This window comes from Perca flavescens, chromosome 18, assembly GCF_004354835.1.
Source record: "Perca flavescens isolate YP-PL-M2 chromosome 18, PFLA_1.0, whole genome shotgun sequence".
In the NCBI taxonomy this organism is placed as follows: domain Eukaryota; kingdom Metazoa; phylum Chordata; class Actinopteri; order Perciformes; family Percidae; genus Perca; species Perca flavescens.
Genome location: NC_041348.1, coordinates 31,544,651 through 31,568,728, shown reverse-complemented (window position 1 = coordinate 31,568,728; position 24,078 = coordinate 31,544,651). Strand labels below are relative to the sequence as shown.

The following is a 24,078-nucleotide window of genomic DNA, read 5'->3' as shown; positions in this document are numbered from 1 at the left end:
TGAAGTCAATAGGTCGATCTATAGACCAGTCACTCTTAAGGGACACACAGCTGGGTTCAGGTCCAGCTTCAGGTCCAGGTTCATGTTGGATCCTGACAGGATCACAAGCAATGATAAATGAATAGGTACACTAACCTTCTGCTAAACACTATTTTAAATTATTACCTTTGGTGATCAGGATGCTTTCCTTCTTTGAAGTCAATAGGTCGATCCATAGACCAGTCACTCTTAAGGGACACACAGGTGGGTTCAGGTCCAGGAGAGACTGGTCCCTCATGTTGGATCCTGACAGAATCACAAACATTGATAACAGAACAGGTACACTGGAATTCTGCTGAAAATTATGTTGAGTTTTAAATTTTTTAATGCGGAACAACAAAAAATAACTTACAATTTAAATTCTTACCTTTGGTGATCAGAATGCTTTCCATCTTTGAAGTCAATAGGTCGATCCATAGACCAGTCACTCTTAAGGGACACACAGCTGGGTTCAGGTCCAGCTTCAGGTGCAGGAGAAACTGGTCTCTCATGTTGGATCCTGGTAGAAACACAAAAACTTATAAAAATGCAGGAGATAAAACACTGCTGATAACTTCCAGTTTAAAATCTCACCTTTGTTGATCAGAATGCTTGCCATCTTTGAAGTCAATAGGTCGATCTATAGACCAGTCACTCTTAAGGGACACACAGCTGGGTTCGGGTCCAGCTTCAGGTCCAGGAGAAACTGGTCTCTCATGTTGGATTCTGGTAGAAATGCAAATAATGAAGAAAAAAAAAACAGTTAAACTGATATTCTGCTGAAAGTTATGTTGACTTCTGAAAGTTTTTAAAATTGTAGCAAAATTCGAGAAAACAAATCTTACTTTTGATCATCAGATTGGTGTCCATCTTTCAAGTCAAGAGGTCCATAGACCGTAACAACAATAGACCAGTCACCTTTGGAGGACACACAGCTGGGTCCAGGTCCAGGAGAGTCAGGTGTGTGCTGCTGCTGCTGCTCTGGGCTTCAACACAACACAAACAGAGCTTTGAATGTGAATAATGATGGTGGAGTAATCTGACTCGTCAACACATTCACACTCCCAGCGCATCAAAAATTATGCTTGGTCACGTGCCTTTGCCATTTGTTATTTACACAAAATGTCTCTGTAAATGACCTTTGGCGTCAATGTTGACGTGCTTGGTTGGGACTCTTGGCAACACTTTTTGATGCTCTGGGTCAGAACGTACGTTTAACTGACATACGGCACAAGAACGGGCAAGGAAAGATCTTGGGTGTGGTTAGAAAATGCACGGGACAAGAATGGGTGATGAACCCTGGTCTCTTTGGTGAAAGTTCTGTGTTGTTTGACCCATCCACCACCCCAGGCAACCTCGTTACTTGGATTTTCGGTCTATAATACTACTCGCTACTGCATTGGGGCATTTCCGCCTTTATTGGATAGGAAAGCTGAGATATGAATGGGGAGAGAGAGGGAGGAAGAAATGTAGGAAAACTTTCACAGGTTGGACTTGAACCCTGGACCTTCTGCGTCGAGGAATAAACCTCTGCTTATGTGCGCCTGCTCTACCAACTGAGCTAACCGGCCACAACTTGCTACCATTTTTGCTCTAAAATACTAGGTAATCTAACAGCATATTGTTCAAACTGCTGCACTGCCTGATTCATCCCAAAAAGACGCTAAAGGGTGATTTTTGCGTTGGTATCTGACACTGACAGCCACTAAGTGTCAGTATTAATATAATTAAAATAAAATATATTTTACGAGTTGCGAGTGAGAACGGGTTGAAGTCGTGGACAGTAAGAGATCCTCATGTTCCCCACACAGTGGTTTTACAAAAGTGAATTTGTGACATGAAACACAATAATTAAGTTAATTAAGTTAAGACTACCTGAGTAGGAATGTTGACACCAGCTATTGGCAAAGTGATTATGACACTGTCAACTGTGTTCTAAATGACTTTTTTTCAGGAAAAAGTAGTTAAAAAAAAAACAATACTGTTTTGGAAAAGGAATCGGTGCATTTATTTGAACGTACTGTCAGAATTTTGTTCCACCGTGTCTTGTCTGTCATCGCCTGTCTTGCTGTTTTATTACGTTTTTATCTAATGTCCAAATAAAATGTATTGTCCATATGTATTATTATTAAAATGAAATGAAATCTCTCCTTGAGTTCTTGATTGTTGGGACAGTGTTTGTTAAAGAGATGTTGCTGTTAAATGTCATTTTTCAAAGCTGTAAGCAGCACAAAAGTAAACTTCACCAAACTTAATGAAATCTCAATGTAATGAAATCTCAGAGAAACTGTAATGAATAACCGAAACATCCACATTGAATTTTTCCTAAGTAGAGTTGGATATTAAAGGTGCTATAGGTAGGATTGTGAAAATCCAGGACTTAGACAGAACATTTGAATTTCAACAACTTCTCAGTCCCTCCCCCCTTTCCACTAAAGCCCAAAACGGTCTCCTATGCCCCTTCCCCACAAAGGAGAATGAATGTTTGTGCATGAGCAGTGATTGACACGCCATGGCAATGATTGGTGCATCTAAACAGGGAGCGATGGAGTTTTGCAAATCACACTACAGGCTGTAGGTGGTGCCAGAAGAGCTGGATTTATTTCAAATGACCTGCTTCATTTAGTTCTACTGGAACATATGGTCGATTTCTGCAAATATGACAGAAAGTTAGTTTTATAAGGCTTACCTACTGCATCTTTAACAGACACAAACAATTCTTACCTTTGAACTGTAGGCTGCTGTCCATCTTTGACGTCAGGAAGTTCTAACAACCGCCGGAGATCTTTAATGAACTTATAGCAGGGTATTGGGACTCCCTCCTCTCTGCCCTCACACTGACTCATAGTGGAGTCTACACCTTCGTACAAACACAACAACATGCTCATTTATTACAACAAGCTCTACATTACAGTATAGATGTCGGACAGAAACCTTGTTTGTTAGATCCATGAAAAGGATTTCATAAACTGTTAACAGTTTGTGATCATTTCACGGAATTATAGTTATTGTATTTGTGTGTTAGGTGACTTATGTTTACTTATTATATATTTAAGTACTTTAAAACATTAATATATTGTTAAATTTAAATAATTTTCAATGAAAAAATATATATAAAAGAGCCTTTCTTTGATGTAATGTAATTTTTCAGTTTTTCAAGATTTGGTTTAGGAATCGGAATCATTTTAAAAGTACCGGTTCGGCATCGGAATAATAAAAATCCAAATGATACCCAACCCTATCTGGGACGGTAAAGAACTTAGTTTGTGTCTTTAGTGAAACCAGGTCAGTCTCAGTGTTGGAAAATGGCTGTATTCAAGCACTGAAGACTTCATCCATGTACTAAACTTCAGAGTGTTAAGAGTTAAAACAAGTAAACACCTGAGCCAAGTTGAACCAAGCTGTCAGACCAGTTCAGGCTCTCCTGCATTTTTCACTGATGACGTGAACTCAGATTACAATCTACTACGAACTGCTGTTGGTTGTACTTCAAAAAACTCAACCTAACATGTAAATGTCTAAAATCATTGTTCTTTAGCTCAGAGTAAAATTCTACAGAATATTTTAAATCAACCAATCAGCAGGCAGTAAGCGTTCTACTGTGCAGTTAATCAGGACGGACTGAAAGTATATGTAGAGAAGCTGAGGACAGTGAGACACACACACACACACACACACACACACACACAGATGCACACACAGACAGTCACACACACACACACACACACACACACACACACACAGTCTCTCACACACACACACACAGTGTCACACACACATACACACACACAGACGTACACTCACACACACACACACACACACACACACAGACACACACACACACACAGATGCACAAACAGACAGTCACACAAACACACACAGTGTCACACACACATACACACACACAGACGTACACTCTCACACACACACACACAGACACACACACACACACACAGATGCACACACAGACAGTCTCACACACACACACACACACACACACACACACACACAGTGTCACACACACACATACACACACACAGACGTACACTCTCACACACACACACACACAGATGCACAAACAGACAGTCACACACACACACACAGTGTCACACACACATACACACACACAGACGTACACTCTCACACACACACACACAGACACACACACACAGATGCACACACACACACACAATTTGATCAAAGTGATCTGATTATCAGATATGAACAGATTCCTCTGCTACGATTCTTACCTGCTTAACTTCACTCGACTTATAGATTTAGTTCAACTTCATGTGTTGAGGAAACACTGGGAGAGAAGAAGCTGCTCATTTCTTCCTCGTCAGTCCTGATGTTAGTGTGCATCTGATCCGAGGACACCGGCACACCTTTACAACTTCCGTCCACGTCTAAGAAAAACATCAGTGACTCGTCCAACAGGTAGGAGATGTCAGCCAATCAGAAGTGTGTTGTTATTTCCTTCTTTCTCCCCCTTACCTGTCTCAAGTGATCGGCTAATCAATGTTGTTGTTTCTCACCTGTGTTGGATGTTGGACATTTATTGTAAGATGTTTCTCACTTTATTTGGTGGCTGAAACATTGTGCTTTCCTAATTTGTTCTCCACTGTGTCTGATACAGTTGCTGTTTTTCATTCATCCAGAAACCTAATTAGAGAAATCACACATCAGATGGTGTAGTTCCACTATCTGTCCACTACATGGTGTAGTTCTACTATCTGTCCACTAGATGGTGTAGTTTCACTATCTGTCCACTAGATGGTGTAGTTTCACTATCTGTCCACTACATGGTGTAGTTCTACTATCTGTCCACTAGATGGTGTAGTTTCACTATCTGTCCACTAGATGGTGTAGTTTCACTATCTGTCCACTAGATGGTGTAGTTTCACTATCTGTCCACTACATGGTGTAGTTCCACTATCTGTCCACTACATGGTGTAGTTCTATCTGTCCACTAGATGGTGTAGTTCCACTATCTGTCCACTACATGGTGTAGTTCTACTATCTGTCCACTACATGGTGTAGTTCTACTATCTGTCCACTAGATGGTGTAGTTTCACTATCTGTCCACTAGATGGTGTAGTTTCACTATCTGTCTACTAGATGGTGCCAGCTGACCGTTTAATGAAAGATAATCTAAGCACTGAAAGATGGAATGAAGCAGCAGTGTGGATCACACTGGTACACTCCCATTAGTAGGACAAGTTTGGTTGTTTGTGAGGCAGAATGCAGCCTGAAATCTCTGGCATGGCCATTCACTCAGTTTCCCTAGTCCTGGTTTCTGAAAAAGTGGGACCAACAGTAAACAATTAAAGGTACACTGTGTAGGAATTTCTCCCATGTAGCGGTGAAATTTCTCCCATGTAGCGCCCCTCACTGATCTCCTTCTCCGTTTCAGCTAGTTTCAGTCACGTGATGCTGGCTCTGAACGTGCCATTGCTTTATGTCTCTCTCAGCGATTATAGTTTTTCAAAATGGCAGAACATTATGGAAGCCTCCTTGGACTTGCCCGTCCAACGTAAATACAGATATAAGATACAGATATAATACAGAAATTAATTTGCTTACAAGGATAAGTCAGATCATTGGCAGAGGTAATTTTACACCAATGAGGACATATTTATGAATGAAGACATTGATTTTAGCTAATAAAATACTTAAAACACTACACAGTGTACCTTTTAAGGTGTTCAGTTGATATTGCATGTGGCATCTTCTTCCTCCAGAACCATACGCTGCCACAGATGGTGTCTGCTCTTAAATCTCTTCTTCAAACGGACTGTGGCTGGTTTTGTCTGTAAAGATGCTGGCACACCAACCCAAATATCGGCCATCGGAGTACGGTTGGTGTGTTCAGTGCCGTCGTCACTCGGAGGAGCCGTCAGCGTTCACTTTGGCTGATTTGACTTGTTGAATTGGCCAGTGGGCAGTCGGACTCACTGACCAATTACCGGAAATGACTAACGGGATGAGTGTGACTAATGCCTCTCAAAATCTGACAAAAATCTTTTAAACTGACCTTTGTCAATTTGAAATGAAGACAGATTCAGCAACTGCATGGCCTATTTCTCTCTTAAAATGTTTTCAGAAACACATTTCAGTGAACTATTTTCGTAAAATATGAGATCACATTCCGAACGAGCCGCCATTATGGTCTGATTGAAATTCGGGATAAACCAGACCCACGTGCCGCGTTCGTCCAATCAGCTGCCGGTTTTCATTTCTTCGGCGACAATACAGGATTGCACCGCCTGCTGTTATGGAGACGTATTACGTATCATGCACACACAGAATGTACGCACAAGTCGGCATGGCTTCAATGCATTCTGAGGCATTTTTTAGACCAACTGATCAGTCCGACTGCCTTTTCTGCCGACGGTCGGCCGTTGGGTTGGTGTGTCAGAGCCTTTAGAACTTCTGTTATGATTTGACACTATAAATAGAATACAATTGCATTGAATTTAACTTAAAGGCCTTTTGTACTCAAAGACTAAACCTTTGTTTTGTAATCATTTCATCATAAGAGTTCTTCCAGTTAGTTAGATCTTTCAAACGCACAATTATAACATTTTTAAACTGAAAAAGACATATATAATTGTTAAAAGATTTTTACACTCTTTTTTTAAACCTTTATTGATTTAAATCATTTTAAGTTAGTTTAATTTAATTCAATCAGTCACATAAATACACAACATTACTTACATAACACGTAACACAAGTGTCACCTTAGTTCACACAGTGTCATATTATCCCTCCTGTTGTCTTCAGGTCTAATTTGACCCATTTTCAAAAAGTTTCAATATCAGAAATTAGTTTTTATAACCAAATTTTCAACAAACAATAACGTGGATGGTTCACTACAATGCTCTTCACAAGTTAAATAAATGATCCGTTCGCTACTTACATTGAATTTGGGTGTTTTATTCAATTTCATAGCCAAAAAAAAAAGAAAGTTGAACAAAGTGACAAAAATGTCGGAAAAAGCTTCAAAAACGCAGGAAAAATCCCACAAAAAATGTCAAAAGGCGCAGAAAGAAATTGATAAAAACATCGGAAAAAGTGACAAAAACGTCAAAATGTTGACCCAGAAAAACTAAAAGTTGCATGGTCGACGGGATGACAACACGAGGGTTAACTCAACTATAATCAATACTGATCGAAAAGCATTTGCTTATTACACCGATCCTTTTACATTCTATTTCATTCTTATTTTGTTCTGAGGTCCCTCAGGATATTATCAATTTCTGTATTTTATATACATATTACCACACGTGTGCAGAAGTAAAAAAAAAACAATAATACATTCCATTAATGCTTCGCTTTTATATTTGTTAATCATCCTACTTTTTTGTATTTTTTTTTTTTAATTTTTGTAGTGTCTAAAACATTTTGACTTCCTCATCTAAAAGATTCCACATGTTTACTCCTTTTGCTGATATACAGTACATAATTGTTTTACATTTGTTCTAATCTCGACTCTAATGTAACCGTGCAACCTGCCGGCCCTCTCGACTCTAATGTAACCGTGCAACCTGCCGGCCCTCTCGACTCTAATGTAACCGTGCAACCTGCCGGCCCTCTCGACTCTAATGTAACCGTGCAACCTGCCGGCCCTCTCGACTCTAATGTAACCGTGTAACCTGCCGGCCCTCTCGACTCTAATGTAACCGTGCAACCTGCCGGCCCTCTCGACTCTAATGTAACCGTGCAACCTGCCGGCCCTCTCGACCCTAATGTAACCGTGTAACCTGCCGGCCCTCTCGACTCTAATGTAACCGTGCAACCTGCCGGCCCTCCCACCAATTTACTTACAATCTTATTCTGCATTATGTCTGTTCATGTGAAGCACTCACTGCATGTCATTTCATTATTATTTTTAGTTGCTGTGTTTCATTCAGAAACCTAATCAGAGAAATCACACATCAGATGGTGTAGTTCTCCTATCTGTCCACTAGATGGTGCCAGCTGACCATCCAATGAAAGATAATCTCAGCACTGAAAGATGGAATGAAGCAGCAGCGTGGATCACACTGGTACACATATTTGAGGACAAGTTGTCTTGCTTTGAGGCAGAATGCAGCCTGAAATCTTGGCATGGTCCTTCACTCTGTTTCCTTACTAAATAGGGGAAAAATAGGGGGACCAGAACCTCAAGCTGCCACAGATGGGGTCTGCTTTTAAACCTCTTCTTCAAGTAGACTTTGGCTTTTACAAACTTAACACAGACACCAAATGCTTGCTCTTGAAGGGAAGTGTTGGGTCTCTGTAAATTATAGTGCGGTCTAAACCTACTCTATCTGTAAAGTGTCCTGATATAACATTTATTATGATTTGACACTAAATAAAATAAAACTTAAAGGCATTTTCACTCATTTGTCCTGTAAAGACAGTACCATTGTTAAAAAAATAAATAAAAAAACTCTGAATGCTAACACATCTCTACCCCAAACATAAAAAAATAATATATAATCACTCATCAGCATTCTTCTTTGAGTTTTGCACAATTTTAACATTTTTAAACTGAAAAAGACTTATAATTGTTAAACGATTTTAAACTCATGTAAACACTGAAACTGAATTGTTTTGTCTTTAAACCTTTATTGAGAAATAATATTGCAGACGTTAGCAGCTGTTTGAAGCTGCTCCAAGAAAATGTGATTGAAGTAAATTGAAGTTCACCTGAGAATATCATTTCAGCGTTTTTTAAGAAAAAACACATTTCTTACATTAAAGATACAATCAGTGAGCCAAATGTGAACCAAAGTGAAGCCTTGTCCACCACCAACATTTAAACCACAGGTCTGGAAGTTGTCTCCTCCTTCAGAGAACACAGAGACACTGAGGAAGAAGACCCTAACCAAAACCCAGGATAAAGACGCTCAGTGAATGTGGTGTTGAAGGTGTGGAGGTGGATCAGTGAGTCAGATGAGACTCTGTAGAAGGACAGAGAGCCAGCAGGACAATCCACATACACTGATACTCTACCAGAGAGGGAGGACGGGGAGACAGGGAGGATTTTTTCTGTCTTATTGTGACAGACAGCATAACGACCATCATAGCAGATCAGACTCCAAGACTGATCATTATATCCAAACACACAGTTGTCACTGTCTTCTCTCCTGCTGATTCCTCTGTAACTCATTGCTATATAAACCCATCCGCTCCACTTAACCTCCCAGTAACAGCGACCCGTCAGACCATCTCTACACAGCAGCTGATGACACGAGGAGTCAAACCTCTCTGGATGATCAGGATATGGCCGCTCCTCTCTTACACGTCTCACCTTCCTGTTGTTGTCAGACAGTTTGAGCTCTCTGTTCACTGTGTTTGTGTCCACTGTGAATTCACAGGAATCTGACGGAGAGAAAAAGACCCAATACATTAGCAGTTTGTCATCAGACACATCTGAAGGCTTTATTCTTCGTTTTTGTACTGAAGTTGTTCCTAAACTATTCTTTATACTTCCATGAGAGTCCACCCATGGTGTAGTTAAGAAAATTCACTTTTTCATAATGTTCTATTTGCAGATGTGTATATACATTTTTATAAACATTCAATCTTCAGTTTTCAGAATCCATAAACCAATTGTATGTTGTCCAAACTGTCTTTTAACAATAAAGTTGTAAAAATAAAATAAAATTTTAAATATAAAAAGTCAAACGTTTTGGGATATGCATTTCCATTTGCTCTGGAGTGTTAGAAATAGGTTTTCTAAATAAAGTAGACCAGATATGTGTATGTAAGCATTATGGTGGATTCCTTTTAGGAGATGTCCTGAGGGATAGGGCTCAGGGGCAGAGTTTAATGATGACTCATGTAGTCAGTAATCAGCTTTTTATTTAAAGATAACTGTGAGCTGCTTTGTCTTCATTAGTCAAATTAAATCCACACTTACACTTCATCAGACGAAGTCTTAACCCCTGCTCTCCATCCTCGTCCACCCTGGAGGAAGAAACACAGTTAGAATGATTTTCTATTCAATATGAGTCCTAACTGGTGTTCAACATGAAGCCATGATCCTCAGTTTGTCAGAGTGACAGAGAAATAGGCTAAAAGTCATCTCAGTCAAATGTCTATGTAATGATTGTACAGCCAAGTTTGTAATGTTTCTGATGAATGTTTTCATTCAATAAGACTTCTGTGCATCCATGTTTTTCCTAACTCCTGCCTCCTACAATTAGAGAAATTAGAGAATATTGTTGTCTGTCCATACCTGAGAGTGTCCAGTTCACTCTTGGGTGGATCAGTAGACAGCTTCACTCCACTCAGAGACTTTTGGATCTCCTCCGCTAAAAGAAGAAGGAGGTCATGAATCCCAGAGGAGAGGTTACAATTTTTTTTCACTATTTTACATATTACACATACACTGTGTAGTGAGTCTACACATATGCAAACAGAACCTAAACACAAGTATTTAATGTCAGAGCGACTGAGCTATTCTGCCATTTGAGTCACCCAGTAGGCCAAGTTCAAACGGGACAAAAATGTGTATCAATTTCAGTATGAAACAGGGTGTTCTGTAGAACATGTGACCCAATTTGTGTGGTGCTAGGCACATGCCAATGACCCCAAAACAGGAAGGACATTTGGAAAAAAATCTTGGCATTTGGGTCAGGACACTTGGACACAACAGCCTATTCAGCCTTTCCAAATGTCCGGGTTTAGCCTTTCCTAATATTGGGACATTTGGAAAGATTTTTAATGGCTGTTTGGGTCTTCCCAAATATTCTGATCCGAATGGCAAGAATTCTTGCCAAATATCCCAAACTCCACAAAAAAGTCAGAGCGCCAAAATTGAGTGGAAATCTGGGTTCTTTACCTTTTAAAAGGGTCCTAAAGTATTTGCAATATCAAAGATGTTAACAATTTACAATTAGGTACACAAAAATATAGGTAGTTATCGAGGAACTAATGAAGAATGAATGAGGAACAACTGGTTAGTTAATGAGAAGTTCTTGAATGACTGCGACTCAAGCAGTAGTGAAGCATTAGGTGTACCTGCAAATAAAGTAAATGCATCATAAAGAGTGGCTAATTGTTAACAAAATAGTACTTAACCCTTAACTACCATCAGTGAATCATTGATCATACCTGAAAACAAAGCAATGAAACAGCATGCGTGGTTAATCATAAAGAATTATTACTCAACCATTAGTGAAGCATTGTGTTTACCTTCAAATAAAGGAATGCATCTGTACCTCAGTTACTTCTAATTCAGTGACTATTATCCTGCATACTTATTATTTTTCTTCATCTTCTGCCACATTTTTGTCCCGCTTCAAGTCACAGAGCGTTGCCAACACATGCACATAAATACATCAAAATGGGAAAGGTGTGCTATGACTTTTCTAAGAGATTTACCACGCGGTTTTCATGAAATCGGCAAGAAACGGACGCGAAATTTCCCATAGACTTTAATGGGAAATCTTTGGTAAATCACTTAACATAACTATAAAAAAAAAACTCTTTGGAGCCATACTTCAATGTAGAAAAATAATTAAAAGTTTAAACCGAAGACAAGAATTTGGCCTTTATTGGGCTGAATGGGCATTCTGATATCAAGCACAGTTTCTACCAAATCACAGTTTATGTATTGTGCAGTTTTCTCCTCTTCTAGACTTGTTCAATGTTATCAAACCAAATCTTTTAATTTCTGATAGAAAAATGTTTTATTCCGCTTAAAACAATTTATCCACTGTTTTAAAGCCGCAACAGTAGCTACAGAGTAGACTAACGTGGAGCCTATGATGTGAGCACACTTTTAACTAACTTGTTTGAGATTGGCTAGAGAGCCCAGTACCCAGAGTATGCTCGCAAAGTAAAAGGTAAAGACAGACAGGGCCGGATTTCCGGTAAAATCTTCAACTCAAGGTATGCCAGATGGCCAGTAATACACTGGAGCAAAGTCAAAACAAAGTACGATGCCAACTGCTTTACAGAGATAGTCCCAGCTATGGTGCTGATTGGCTGATCGTCATTGCTGCGATTCTTTTTTTTCAACCAAGAGAAAGCTATTTCATGTCACGATGCCAGATGGTTCAGATAACTTGGAGGAGTGGTTGGATTCAAAGGTTCAGGTATAGGAATACAGACCTGAAGCCTCAGCGATTTGATCCCTCTGAACCTGCTCTGTCATGACTTTTTCTTTTGCCTTTTGGTCCTGGAAATGGGAAGAGAAAGAGCCAGTTACACACAATGATAAAAACAGTAATTTGCTGCTGGACTGAGTGTTTATGAAGAGATTTTTTCCTCACCAGTTTCTTCTGCACTTCATGGACAGCGTCAAAAATGGCATCTTTGTGCATCTTATATAGTTGTTCTGTCTCAGTTGTACACTCTGTTATACACAACATAGAGTAAATATGTAATGTTGGAGCCAGGCATCACAAGCTATTGTTCTGTGTCAATTCAGAGATAAATGAAAGAGTTCCTCACCAAGGGCTTGAGGCCTTCGTTCGGGTTCATTGTCCCAGCATCTCTGCATCAGTCTTGTCAGCTCTGTCAACCCCAGAGCATGGCCCTTGATATCATCCAGCAGTGGACGGTCTCCTTCCGGGATGCGAAGCATCACTAAGTCAGCATTTTTATCTATATTTCAGGAAGAATTAAAAAGGTTGTCCGAGTGGCCTTGAGACTTTGGGAATACCTGAATAGACGGTCTGGACTGATGTGTATGTAAAGGTTAAGGTTAATTCCTGCTAAATGGGACAACTATGACACCTGTTGTTTTAAATTTGTATCTGCATTGAGTAGTAGCTAAAGACAGGCTGTCCTAATGAACTCAAGCCATTACTCTACAGCTCAGAGCCAAGATAACATGAAATCATTATTAGAGTTTGACATTCGAGTCAGGGGGGGCAAAAATAAAATAAAATAAAAAACTCAACAAACATGCTAAATAAACATATATGTTTGTTTTTAAAGCAGAATTAAAATTACATTGTAACAATTTAACAATACGCCCTTATGAAATCCAATAACGGCATGGCTGTCTTGGAACGCAATAAACAGACGGTGGCGGAATGCCCCAACACTTAAATTCAACTAAAATTGATCAGTGAACAATCAGTGTTCGACCTACAGTGTGTTGAGATGCCTCTCCAAACACAGAAACAAAGTGCAGTCACACCATAATAGTTATGACACATTAAGAAAAAAGATCCGTATTTTGCGGTAATCCAATGACATGAAAAAAAGTAATCCACAGCGATCAGCAGATCCACAAAAAGGGTCACGGTATATCCAGGTCAGGCCAGGCCTACGTGCATCACATTCACCAGCAAGCTCCAAACAGGTGAACGACGCCTCTCCACTTCGCCATTTAAACAAAGTGGAATAAAACATAGGCTATAAAAGTCCAAATCTATGCAAAACCCGCAATCATTTAGTAAGCTGACAGCTAATTTATATGCCATCATTTAGGCAACATTTATTGCAACGTTGGCATGGCAAGATGTCCAGAAGAGTGCAACTGTAAATTTCATTTTTTGCAACAATGGTCTCAGGTGAGAGGCAGAGCCATGAAAAAAAAGTTTTTTACTGAAGCAGTATATGAAATCAGATATATTACCTACCACCACTTGGTTTTTTTGTGTTACTTAAAATATTTATAAAAGATCTGGTTATGCCAGAAGTAATTATTCCACTCATTTTTGCAATTATTGCAATTTCCAGTTTCAGCCCCCATGCAAACTCCGCATAAGCATAAAATCCTGCCATTTTTGCACCATGTGTCATGCAAAGAAACCACTCAAATGAGAAAAACTAAGATAAAGGTAGAAACTGTTTTGATAGCAAGAGAGGCTAAAGACACAATAGTAATTTACTATCCTATGGTTGTTTCCCTGTGACAATGGACCAAAGGAGTATTACATAACTAAAAAACAGACCGAGAGAGTTACATCTCAGGATTACTATCCACATCACACCCTGTTTGATTGTTGGATAGGGTTTGTTGTCATCTGTAAATTGATGCTTGTGTGAGAATGAGTATATATACAGATTTTGGAGCAACATATTTTGCCATTCAAGCAAAGTCTTTTTCAGGGATGCCCTTGCTAATTTCAGAAAGACAATCCTAAATTACAACAGCATGGCTTCATAGTAAAAGAGTGTGGGTAATAGACTGGCCTGCCTGCAGTCCAGACCTGTCTCCCATTGAAAATGTGTGGTGCATTATGAAGCGCAAAATACAACAGATAGTAAGAGCGACAATAGTCACTTACTTCCATAGGGTTGTTTCCCTGTGACAATGGACCAAAGGAGTATCCCATAACTGAAAGACAGAGAGAGTTACATGCCAGGATTACTATCCATGTCATTACAATCACACCCTGATTGTTTGATGCATAGGTTTTCTTGTCATGTGTAAATTGATGATCGTGTGAGAATGAGCACAATCAATGACAACAATAAAATCAGTGCCTGAAGTCACCTGAGTATATACACTATAATACTCTTACCAATTCCCTCACCTGTAAAGGACTATGTCCCTGATATTTTGACTTTCTGTCAAGACTGAAACTGTGCTAGACTTGGTAGACATGGGGGCAGGAGTGATCCTGTCTCCAGTTATTATTTATTATATGATAAATAAAATGCTCTTTTCCAGGTGCTGGTTTGGGCCTCTTGTACCTGTAGATATCAGAGGCTCGTTTAGGTTTGTATGTTAAGCCAAACACCTCCGGGGGCATGTAGTTGACTGTCCCTCCTCCCTCTTTATTGTCCTTCTGGGAAACCTGTGAGACACTGTACGAAATCCGGGAAAGGCCGAAATCTGTAAGCTGCAGAAAGAATTAGTAAAGAGAGGAAGGTGGCAGAAAAGGGACTTACTTTAAAGAGTATTTTCTTTTTATGCCACTTTCTACTTCTATTCCACTGCATTTATTGTTTAGTTACTTTACAAATAGGGCTGCAACTAACGATTATTTTAATAATCGATTAATCTGTCGATTATTTTTTCGATTAATCGATGAATCGGATAAAAAAAAAAGCATTAATTTACATCAACTCAATACATACATACTTGTTGTTTTAGTTAATAGTTGTGTAAAGGTAAGTAACCCAAATAGCAGATACAGACAAGACACACAGACAGACAGACACACACACACTTATTCATTAAATTATTACCATCATTGTAGTAAGTGCAAGTTAAGTTTGTTTATACACCACACACTATTATATTTGTCAACACTAACTGATATGGGACAAAGCACATAATACATGTCATGATACATGACAACAGATTGAAAAATTAATGGGCCAAAAAAGGCGAGTGAATAAACCATGTCTTTAGTCTTGTAAACTGTACCCCCCCCTGATTTATTACTGTTATTACCGAGCTAACGCTAGCTCGTCATGCTAGTCAGCTGGATAACGAGTAAACAGCAGCACCAGAAGAGCTCCTGGAGGGACGGTACGTTCCTCACTTCAGAACGGAACAGAAGTAGGATAGTGTAGTGACTTTACCCTGCTGTTGAACTCCCTTCCTCCTCATCAAGGACTCCAACAGGTTTACGTTTTAGGTGCTGACTCATCACCGTGGTGCGCCCGTGCCATGCCGTGTCGCTTTTGCTTATCTTGCAATTAACACGTTTCTGATTTATTTAGTGTGAAATGCTCCCACACCTCGGATGACTTGGGTCGTACTGATTTCTCTGCCTCCGCCGAGTGTTTCAGAACAACGTTACGGGTCTCTCCGGTCTCTCTCCGTATTTCCTCTACCCCCGCTCTGCTCTTTTTTCTTTTCTTTCGCTCCGCGCTGCTCCGCGCTCAACTACATTTTTTTTTATCTCTGCGACTATGAGGCCTAATAGTTGCGCGACACAACGAATCGATAATTAAATTTGTTGCCAACTTTTTTAGTAATCAAAATTTATCGATTTTATTGATTCGTTGTTGCAGCCCTATTTACAAATAAAGATTTTTGTACAGAAAGTATACGAAGACCTTATCAAATATGTTCATTTAGGGAAAAAAAAACATGTATCTTTCAGGCTTACAGTACATGCCTTTCAACCTTTATTTAATCTCCGCAAACTATTATAACAATATAAAGTAAGCATGAGGCCTGACCTCCCCTGAAGGCCTGGGACTCACCTTGGCATTGAGAGCGTCATCCAGCAGCACGTTTTGGGGCTTCAGGTCCAGGTGGAGAACGGGACGGGTCAGACTGTGGAGGTAGTTAATACCCAGAGCCACTTGGTGAACCAGTCTGAAGACCAGCGGCCAGGGTGGAGGTCCATCCAAGGCTTCCTGTAAAATTATTTTCAAAGTTACAGATTGACAAATAGTGGAGTTCATGAGCAAATTATAAGACTTCTGCTTTGTATACACTACCATTTAAATGTTTGGAATCATCTGTTTTATTTATGTTCTTCTTTTCCTTCAATATTAACATATTTGAAACTGCATAATTCAGACATTTAAATTTGAATGACAAGATTCAAATTTTGATTTAGTCAATCATACTTTTGTTTTGATGTTTTTTTAAATTTTAAATTCAAAACTTTTACCTGTAGCAGAGTATTTTGTAAGTAAGTAAAATATGAGTAGTTCTTCCACCCCTGGTTACCTGTAGGGAGGCCAGCGATCCTCTCTCCATGAGCTCCATGACCACACCAAGCTGTGTTGCCCAACCAGAGTTGGGCGGTTGACCTTTGAAGGCCCCTAGGACACGAATAACATGCCGGCTGCTAGCTTCTTGCATCATCTTGATCTCACGCAGCAAAGGTTCATTGGTCCTGCGTGTGTGTTTGTTTGCATTATAAGTGATTCACACAACTTAATGTAATTACGAAAAGAAAACTCTTTGCAAGCACTTACCCATCATCATGACGAAGCAGTTTAATGGCCACGTCACACGCCCACTGACGATGCCTGGCTTTGTAGATTTGTCCGCAACCTCCGGAGCCAATCACCTTCCAGCCCTCAAGGCTGGAGTTTTCAATAAACTGAGCCATAATTTACTAGATGAGCAAATTAATCATGATAATTGGTTTAGTGACTTTTTTTTGCATTCTAATATCCTCCAATGTGTGTTTGTTCAGTGGTAATAAATGCACAAAATACAAGATGGCTGACTCCTGCTGGGTGACAGGAGATGATAGCAATGATCCCATCAAATTTCGAACATAAAAGGAACTTTATCACCACCCAAAGTGTGCTTTTGGAGCCCGTTGGCTACTCCCAAACCCCAATCACTACAGCAATTTACGCCAGTTCTGTTGACTGACGCCAATTTTAGTGAGTTTTTCAAGCATCCCAAGCTTTTCAAATAATAATCTCTACAAAAATAAAAGGGTGCTTGCGCGATTCGGTGTTGTACGTAAATAATAGTTTTTCTCTTCCTTTAGGGCCCCTGACGGCAGAGGGCCCCTAAGTCCCCTTCCACCCTGGGCTGCCTCTGGTCCATCTAGAAAGGGTTATAAAGCCTGGTACAGTCTGGGACAGTTGAGACCTGGACTGTGCTAAAGGGTCTTCAATAATATCAGGTCAGTCTCAGTGTTGGAAGATGGCTGTATTTGAGCACTTAACACTTCATCCATGCACTTCAGAGTTTTAAGAGTTAAAAAATAGACAAAAAATCTGTCAAGTTGATCCAAGCGGTCAAACCAGTTAAGGCACTCACGGCATGTTTCAACATCAACTCAGGGGATAAACAAACTGCTGCGTTTTGGGACATAAACAACTTTATATGTAAATATTGTATAAAATTATTGTTCTTCAACTCAGAGAGAAATTCCACAGAATATTTCAAATGGATATTTTGAATCAGCCAATCAGCAAAAAGAAACCTTTCTTTTTTCCAGTTAAACAGAGACACAGCACAATGTGATCAAAGTGATCCTGATTATCAGACATTTAGATTCCCCTGGTAGGATTCTTACCTGTTGAACTCACTTCAGGTCGACGAACAGACTCTTTCGACCTTCATGCATCGAGGAAACACGAAGCTGCTCTTTTCTTCCGTGTTTGTCCTGGTGTCTGTGTGCATCTGATCCGAGGACACCGGCACAACTTCAGTCCAAGTCTAACACAACATCAGAGTGACGTCAAAACCTGTCCAACCGTTAGATGTCAGCCAATCAGATTATTAGATTATTTCCTTTTTCCTCCCTCTTAACTGCCTGAGGTTTAATTAATGCTGTTGCTACTTACCTGTGTTGCGTGTTGAAGATGTTTGAATTTTGATTGTGATCTAACCAGTGTCAGAAACAGATAAGCTGTTGTACAGATAAAGTTTGTTATTATTGTCACTTTTAATGTGCAACTACTACAACTACTGCTTCTGGATGTTCAGGTAGTGAGACTGCATCAAAGACTGTGGCAACACTAAAATGTAGTTTCATAAATGACTTGCAAACATCCCAAAAGGTGTAAAAGATGCACTTTTTTAAATTTAACTTGCAGTGTGTCTTTGGTTTGAATTCAGTTAGTTATAAGAAAAGTTGATGCATTGTTCAGACAGCAAGTGAGGAAATTGTGAGGACAGTGTATGTGACAGTGTTTGTGTGGGCTGTGTGTGACAGTGTGTGTGAGGACTATTTTCTGGGGACTGAGTGTGTTTGTGAAAACTGTGTTTGTGAGGACTGTGTGTGACAGTGTTTGTGAGGACTGACTGTGACAGTGTTTTTGAGGACATTGTGTGTGAAACAGTATGCGACAGTGTTTGTGAGGACTGTGTGTGTGTGAACCAGTGTGTGACAGTGTTTGTCAGGACTGTGTGTGTGACAGTGTTTGTGAGGACTGTGTGTGTGAGACAGTGTTTGTGAGGACTGTGTGTGTGAGACAGTGTTTGTGAGGACTGTGTGTGTGAGACAGTGTTTGTGAGGACTGTGTGTGTGACGGTGTTTGTGAGGACTGTGTGTGTGACAGTGTTTGTGAGGACTGTGTGTGTGACAGTGTTTGTCAGGACTGTGTGTGTGACGGTGTTTGTGAGGACTGTGTGTGTGACAGTGTTTGTGAGGACTGTGTGTGTGACGGTGTTTGTGAGGACTGTGTGTGTGACAGTGTTTGTGAGGACTGTGTGTGTGACAGTGTTTGTGAGGACTGTGTGTGTGAAACAGTATGCGACAATGTTTGTGAGGACTGTGTGTGTGTGAACCAGTGTGTGACAGTGTTTGTCAGGACTGTGTGTGTGAAAATGTTTGTGAGGACTGTGTGTGTGACAGTGTTTGTGAGGACTGTGTGTGTGACAGTGTTTGTCAGGACTGTGTGTGTGTGACAGTGTTTGTGAGGACTGTGTGTGTGACAGTGTTTGTGAGGACTGTGTGTGTGACAGTGTTTGTGAGGACTGTGTGTGTGACAGTGTTTGTCAGGACTGTGTGTGTGTGACAGTGTTTGTGAGGACTGTGTGTGTGACAGTGTTTGTCAGGACTGTGTGTGTGACAGTGTTTGTCAGGACTGTGTGTGTGACAGTGTTTGTGAGGACTGTGTCTGTGACAGTGTTTGTGAGGACTGTGTGTGTGACAGTGTTTGTCAGGACTGTGTGTGTGACGGTGTTTGTGAGGACTGTGTGTGTGACAGTGTTTGTGAGGACTGTGTGTGTGACAGTGTTTGTGAGGACTGTGTGTGTGAAACAGTATGCGACAATGTTTGTGAGGACTGTGTGTGTGTGAACCAGTGTGTGACAGTGTTTGTCAGGACTGTGTGTGTGAAAGTGTTTGTGAGGACTGTGTGTGTGACAGTGTTTGTCAGGACTGTGTGTGTGTGACAGTGTTTGTCAGGACTGTGTGTGTGACAGTGTTTGTGAGGACTGTGTGTGTGACAGTGTTTGTCAGGACTGTGTGTGTGACAGTGTTTGTCAGGACTGTGTGTGTGACAGTGTTTGTGAGGACTGTGTCTGTGACAGTGTTTGTGAGGACTGTGTGTGTGACAGTGTTTGTGAGGACAGTGTGTCACTGTGAGGACTGTGTGAGGACATTATGTGTGAGGACTGTATGTTACTGTGAGGACACTCCACTGCATTTATTTTAAATGTATTTTGAAAAGGAAAGTAAATCCTTTTAAGACTGGCTTTTAATTTGGAGTAACATAGCATTATTTTGACTGTTAATCATTGTTTCTTAAATCATGTTTTAACCCTCGTGTTTATTTAATTCTATTGGGTTAATTTTGGAATTTTTAAACATTGTCTTATTCTCAATTTTTCTTTTCTTTTTTTCTCATGTTTTATTGTTGTTGTGTTAAGCACAGTGGGCTTCCTGCTTGCATGAAAGGTGCTGTGTAAATAAAGTTGTTGAGTGCGACAGTGTTAGTGAGGACAGTTGGTCTTTGCACATATACAGAATTAACACACAAACTCTGTGCTGATCCTGTATAAAGTGGTTTTAATGAAGAACATCTCTGGATGACAGTAGCTGTGTTTGAACCCATTCCCTATCACGGAAATAGTTCCCTATATATTGTGTTCATCATTCTGTAGCGGTGTTCAAATTCTCAACGGTTAATTTCTTTCACTATATAATCCACTATAAAATACCCACAATGCACTGCTAATCTGAATGTATATACGCTGTACCCTACATTTTACTCCCATATCCCACAATGCGACACCGTGTTTTCCTGGAGAAGAAGAAGCAGAAGCACCTGCGGAAACTGCAAAAAGAAAAATTGAGCGGGCTTTGGTTTTTAAACAGTCGAAATGTAACATGCAACATATTTAATATACAACCTTTTATTCTCCTGAGTGCTCGCTTTGACGCAACGATATTTCCATCGTAGTGGCCGAAATCTCGTATACATTTCACTTTTCAATAAACACTATCAGGATTTTAAATTGACACCCACCAACCTGCCAAATGCAGGTAAAAATTAACTTTGGGAGGTAGCATTTTCAAGTTATTAGCCAATTTGTCTGGTGATTTGTCTGGCAGATTAATGAATAGCTTCATTCATCTGCATTCATAAGTCTGCGTCTGTTTGAATCGGCCGGCTGCAGAAATGTTGCCAGATTGGTCTGTTTTTGTCAAGAAATTTTGGCAGTTTTTTGTGTCGTTGGTTTGGTAACGTAATCTTTATCTGGCAGCACTGCTTGTAGCACTAATCCTACATTACCCATGAACACTATGTGGTGACTGTTGGCTATGTGCCTAGCGTGGAAGATCTGATTGGCTGATAGATTTAAAAACTTACTAGCCATGTTGGCTGGTGATGAAACCAGTTGATTTAAAGCCCTGAACACTATATAGGGAAGCGTAAATGAGGGAATGAGGGAACGGTTTCCAACACAAATACAGTTACAAGTTGCACACATAACAACAGTTATAGAAATACAGACAATATATGTGTTTCTATTTATATCAGATCAAATAAATAGGAGGTACAGAAACAGGAACGAGCCCGTTAACAGTGGTCGACTCAGTGAGGAAGATCATGTGCAGGGTGGACCAGTGGTTAAACCAAAGTCACAGGTTCAAGTCTGAAATCTGAGCAAGGTGCTAACATTAACAGGTTTGTTATTTCACTTTTGTGTAAGGAGAACAAAACCTGACTTTTTAGGATACAAATAAATAAGAGTACAAAAGTAAGTACAATGTTAGAATGAACCTGACAAAAACCAGAAGGCACAAAAACATAGAAATACATCCACTGATGTATAATAAATACATGAATCATAATTTGTTTATCAAGGGTAAAATTGTTTAGGTGATTGCCTCATTTGCATATTGAAGGATTACGAATATAAAAACATTTCTTTTAAATTAAGGAATTCATGTTTGCTTACTATTAGTTTCAGTGTTCATTTGATCATGTTTTTTACATCCTCCACTAATTTATTTTTCTCTTTTAAAGCAGGTTTTGTCCTCCAAACGTTTATCTGAATGGCTGCATGCTCAATGTTCAGTGTGAGATGTTTGACACATTTGATGTTAATGTTAATGTCTTTAAATATCACAATATCAGAGATTCTGATAAAACCAGAAGACCAGGCAACATTTAGACAGTTTTCTTAAGTGAAACTGTAGAAGATTAAAGGAACAGTCCAACATTTTGGGAAATTGTGAGCTTTAAAGCTATTGTCCGTGTTCGCAGCAACTCTAAAGACTTACAGAAAGGACTTACGTATTTCTGTAGTGATAGGTAAATTTTGTACATATCCACCTAGAACTTAGCCAGTTTTTCCCGGTTTTCCTGTTACTATATTTCCCAGGAAACGATAGCTAGTTTGGACGCGCATTACCGGGAATCGCGATTCCTGGGAAGTTTTGACCTTTAGAAAAGTGACAAAAACTAACTTTGGTTTTTCCTTTCTGCTCTACTTGTGGGCAAGTTTCATCCATACTATATACACAAGATAAGGTATTTTGGTTTGAAAGTATCCTGTATCATAGATACATGTCTGGCATTTGTAGCAAAGCAAACAGTTTAAAAATTGGTTGGAAATTCAGCGAGAATAAGTGACTTTAACTGTGGATAAACGTCTTGCCTCCATAGACACACCAATATTTGGCAAAACCTGTCCGCTGCATCGATGTGATGATAAATCTGTGAATACAAAGAGTTCTTAAAATCACTACTCACTTGGTCTAGTGTCGTACACCTGTTCAATAAACACGTGACAACATGTAAACCAGACTTCAGAGTTGTTGGAAGGTGCTGTTTTTCTAGGCCAGCAGTTCCCCCCTGTGTCCAGTCTTTGTGCTAAGCTATGCTACACATGTCCCAAACCAGTCTATGCACTGGACACATATCCATCTGAAATCTGTGTCTTTGGGGAAGACAGAGAACAAGATTTACAGAAATGTTGGACTGTCCCCTTAATGTAAAAATAACACAAGAAGTTGTGCAGCTGCAAAATCTGCAATTTATTATTGCAGAACAAAGTGACCTTTGGAGAGTTAGTTTATTTGTTTGTCCTCTTGTAGCAGAAATCCACACAGATGAGCTTTAATCTGTACAGAGGAGTAACTAACCAACCCATTCTCACTCCCAACTCTTAAATCCTGACTCTTGGTCAGTGTCTCTCAGCGTCAGATACAGACGGAAAAATCCCCCGTTAACATCGGTATGGGACAGGGGGACAGAGCAGCTGCTCATCCACGCCGCTGCAAGATGAGGTAGTATTAAGAGAGATGGTAGCAAAAATCTGTGTAAGGAGGCAGTTTTGGGGGGGTGAATGGGTCAAACAAACACAGGACTTTCACCCAGGAGACTGGGGATCATGTCCCGTTTGAAAAGAAAAGAAAAATAGTTTTTGTAACTTTAGGGAACAAACGGAGCTACATCACGTTCTGTGTCACGTGGTAACCTTCAGGAAGTGAAGTCACGTCTGATTTGAACCCAAACCTCCATCTTTTCGTCAACTTAACTCCGTAGTTTTGGTGTCTAAACCATGTGTTTAAAACCGCCACCTTCTCTGGTTTACAAAAAAATTGAAAAAAGCAACATAAACCCCCCCATAAGTGGTATGTTCCAGCATCATTCTGACATGTATTTAGGTTTCTAGTGGTGGCGCCCTCTAGTGGCTGTAGTAGTTCTGATGGAAAAGTAAGGTTAGGAAGTATAAAGGCTGATTTATGCTTCTGCGTCGAATCGGACCCCTCTCTGAGCCCTCCGCCATAGCTCGACATGCACCTCAAAATATTTTAACTTTGCGTCGAGGCGACGCAGACCACAAGGCCTGTGATTGGTCAACTGGTCCTGTGTGTTGAGAGTGGGTGTTTCAAGCAGCCTACTGTGGGGAGTAGCAGCATGCTGTCCTGTCCCGAGTGACACTGAAAACGTACATTTTGTAACCCCACCCAACATCTTTTCCTAAACCTAAATATCCCGTTGTTCATGACAACTATACGGGGGGAGATTTTAAATAACACTCATTAAAGCTTCAAGTTGTGTTCCAAACTGTGGTTGCAAAATGGCCCGTTCTTGTCAGTTAAAACGTTAATATTTTAACCCTGCACGTTGAAAAATAACGCCAAATCGGTCCCGACCAAGTGTTGTTTTTTTGCGCTGGGAGTGAGAATGTGTTTCTCTAACACACAAAGCTTTTACTGCAGAGAGAAGACGAATGTAACTGGAAGACTGATCCCTTATGGCGTT

The 24,078-nt window shown here is 40.0% G+C and overlaps 1 protein-coding gene across 1 annotated transcript; it reads right to left on the bottom strand.

The window, feature by feature from the left end:
* Window positions 1-18: 18 nt before the first annotated feature.
* Window positions 19-18,126, bottom strand: LOC114572890 (receptor-interacting serine/threonine-protein kinase 3). The gene is made up of 16 exons (XM_028604671.1): window positions 17,925-18,126; window positions 16,861-17,003; window positions 16,610-16,778; window positions 16,135-16,290; window positions 14,668-14,816; window positions 14,259-14,308; window positions 12,469-12,621; window positions 12,288-12,370; window positions 12,127-12,193; window positions 10,247-10,322; window positions 9,929-9,975; window positions 2,743-2,878; window positions 937-1,004; window positions 407-538; window positions 166-285; window positions 19-92 (listed from the first exon to the last, which is right to left on the bottom strand). The coding sequence occupies exons 2-16, from the start codon at window positions 16,995-16,997 to the stop codon at window positions 19-21; spliced, it is 1,617 nt and encodes a 538-aa protein (XP_028460472.1). The 5' UTR covers window positions 16,998-17,003; window positions 17,925-18,126.
* Window positions 18,127-24,078: the final 5,952 nt, after the last annotated feature.

What these genes read in the sequence shown, in the direction of transcription:
- LOC114572890 (XM_028604671.1), bottom strand. Translation starts at nt 16,997, where the DNA reads ATGGCTCAGTTTATTGAAAACTCCAGCCTTGAGGGCTGGAAGGTGATT. An exon ending in ACGAAGGCCTCAAGCCCTTG is followed by an intron (nt 12,371 to 12,468) that starts GTGAGGAACTCT and finishes TGTGTATAACAG; the next exon opens with AGTGTACAACTGAGACAGAA. An exon ending in CAGCTGTGTGTCCTCCAAAG is followed by an intron (nt 539 to 936) that starts GTGACTGGTCTA and finishes TGTTTCTACCAG; the next exon opens with GATCCAACATGAGAGACCAG.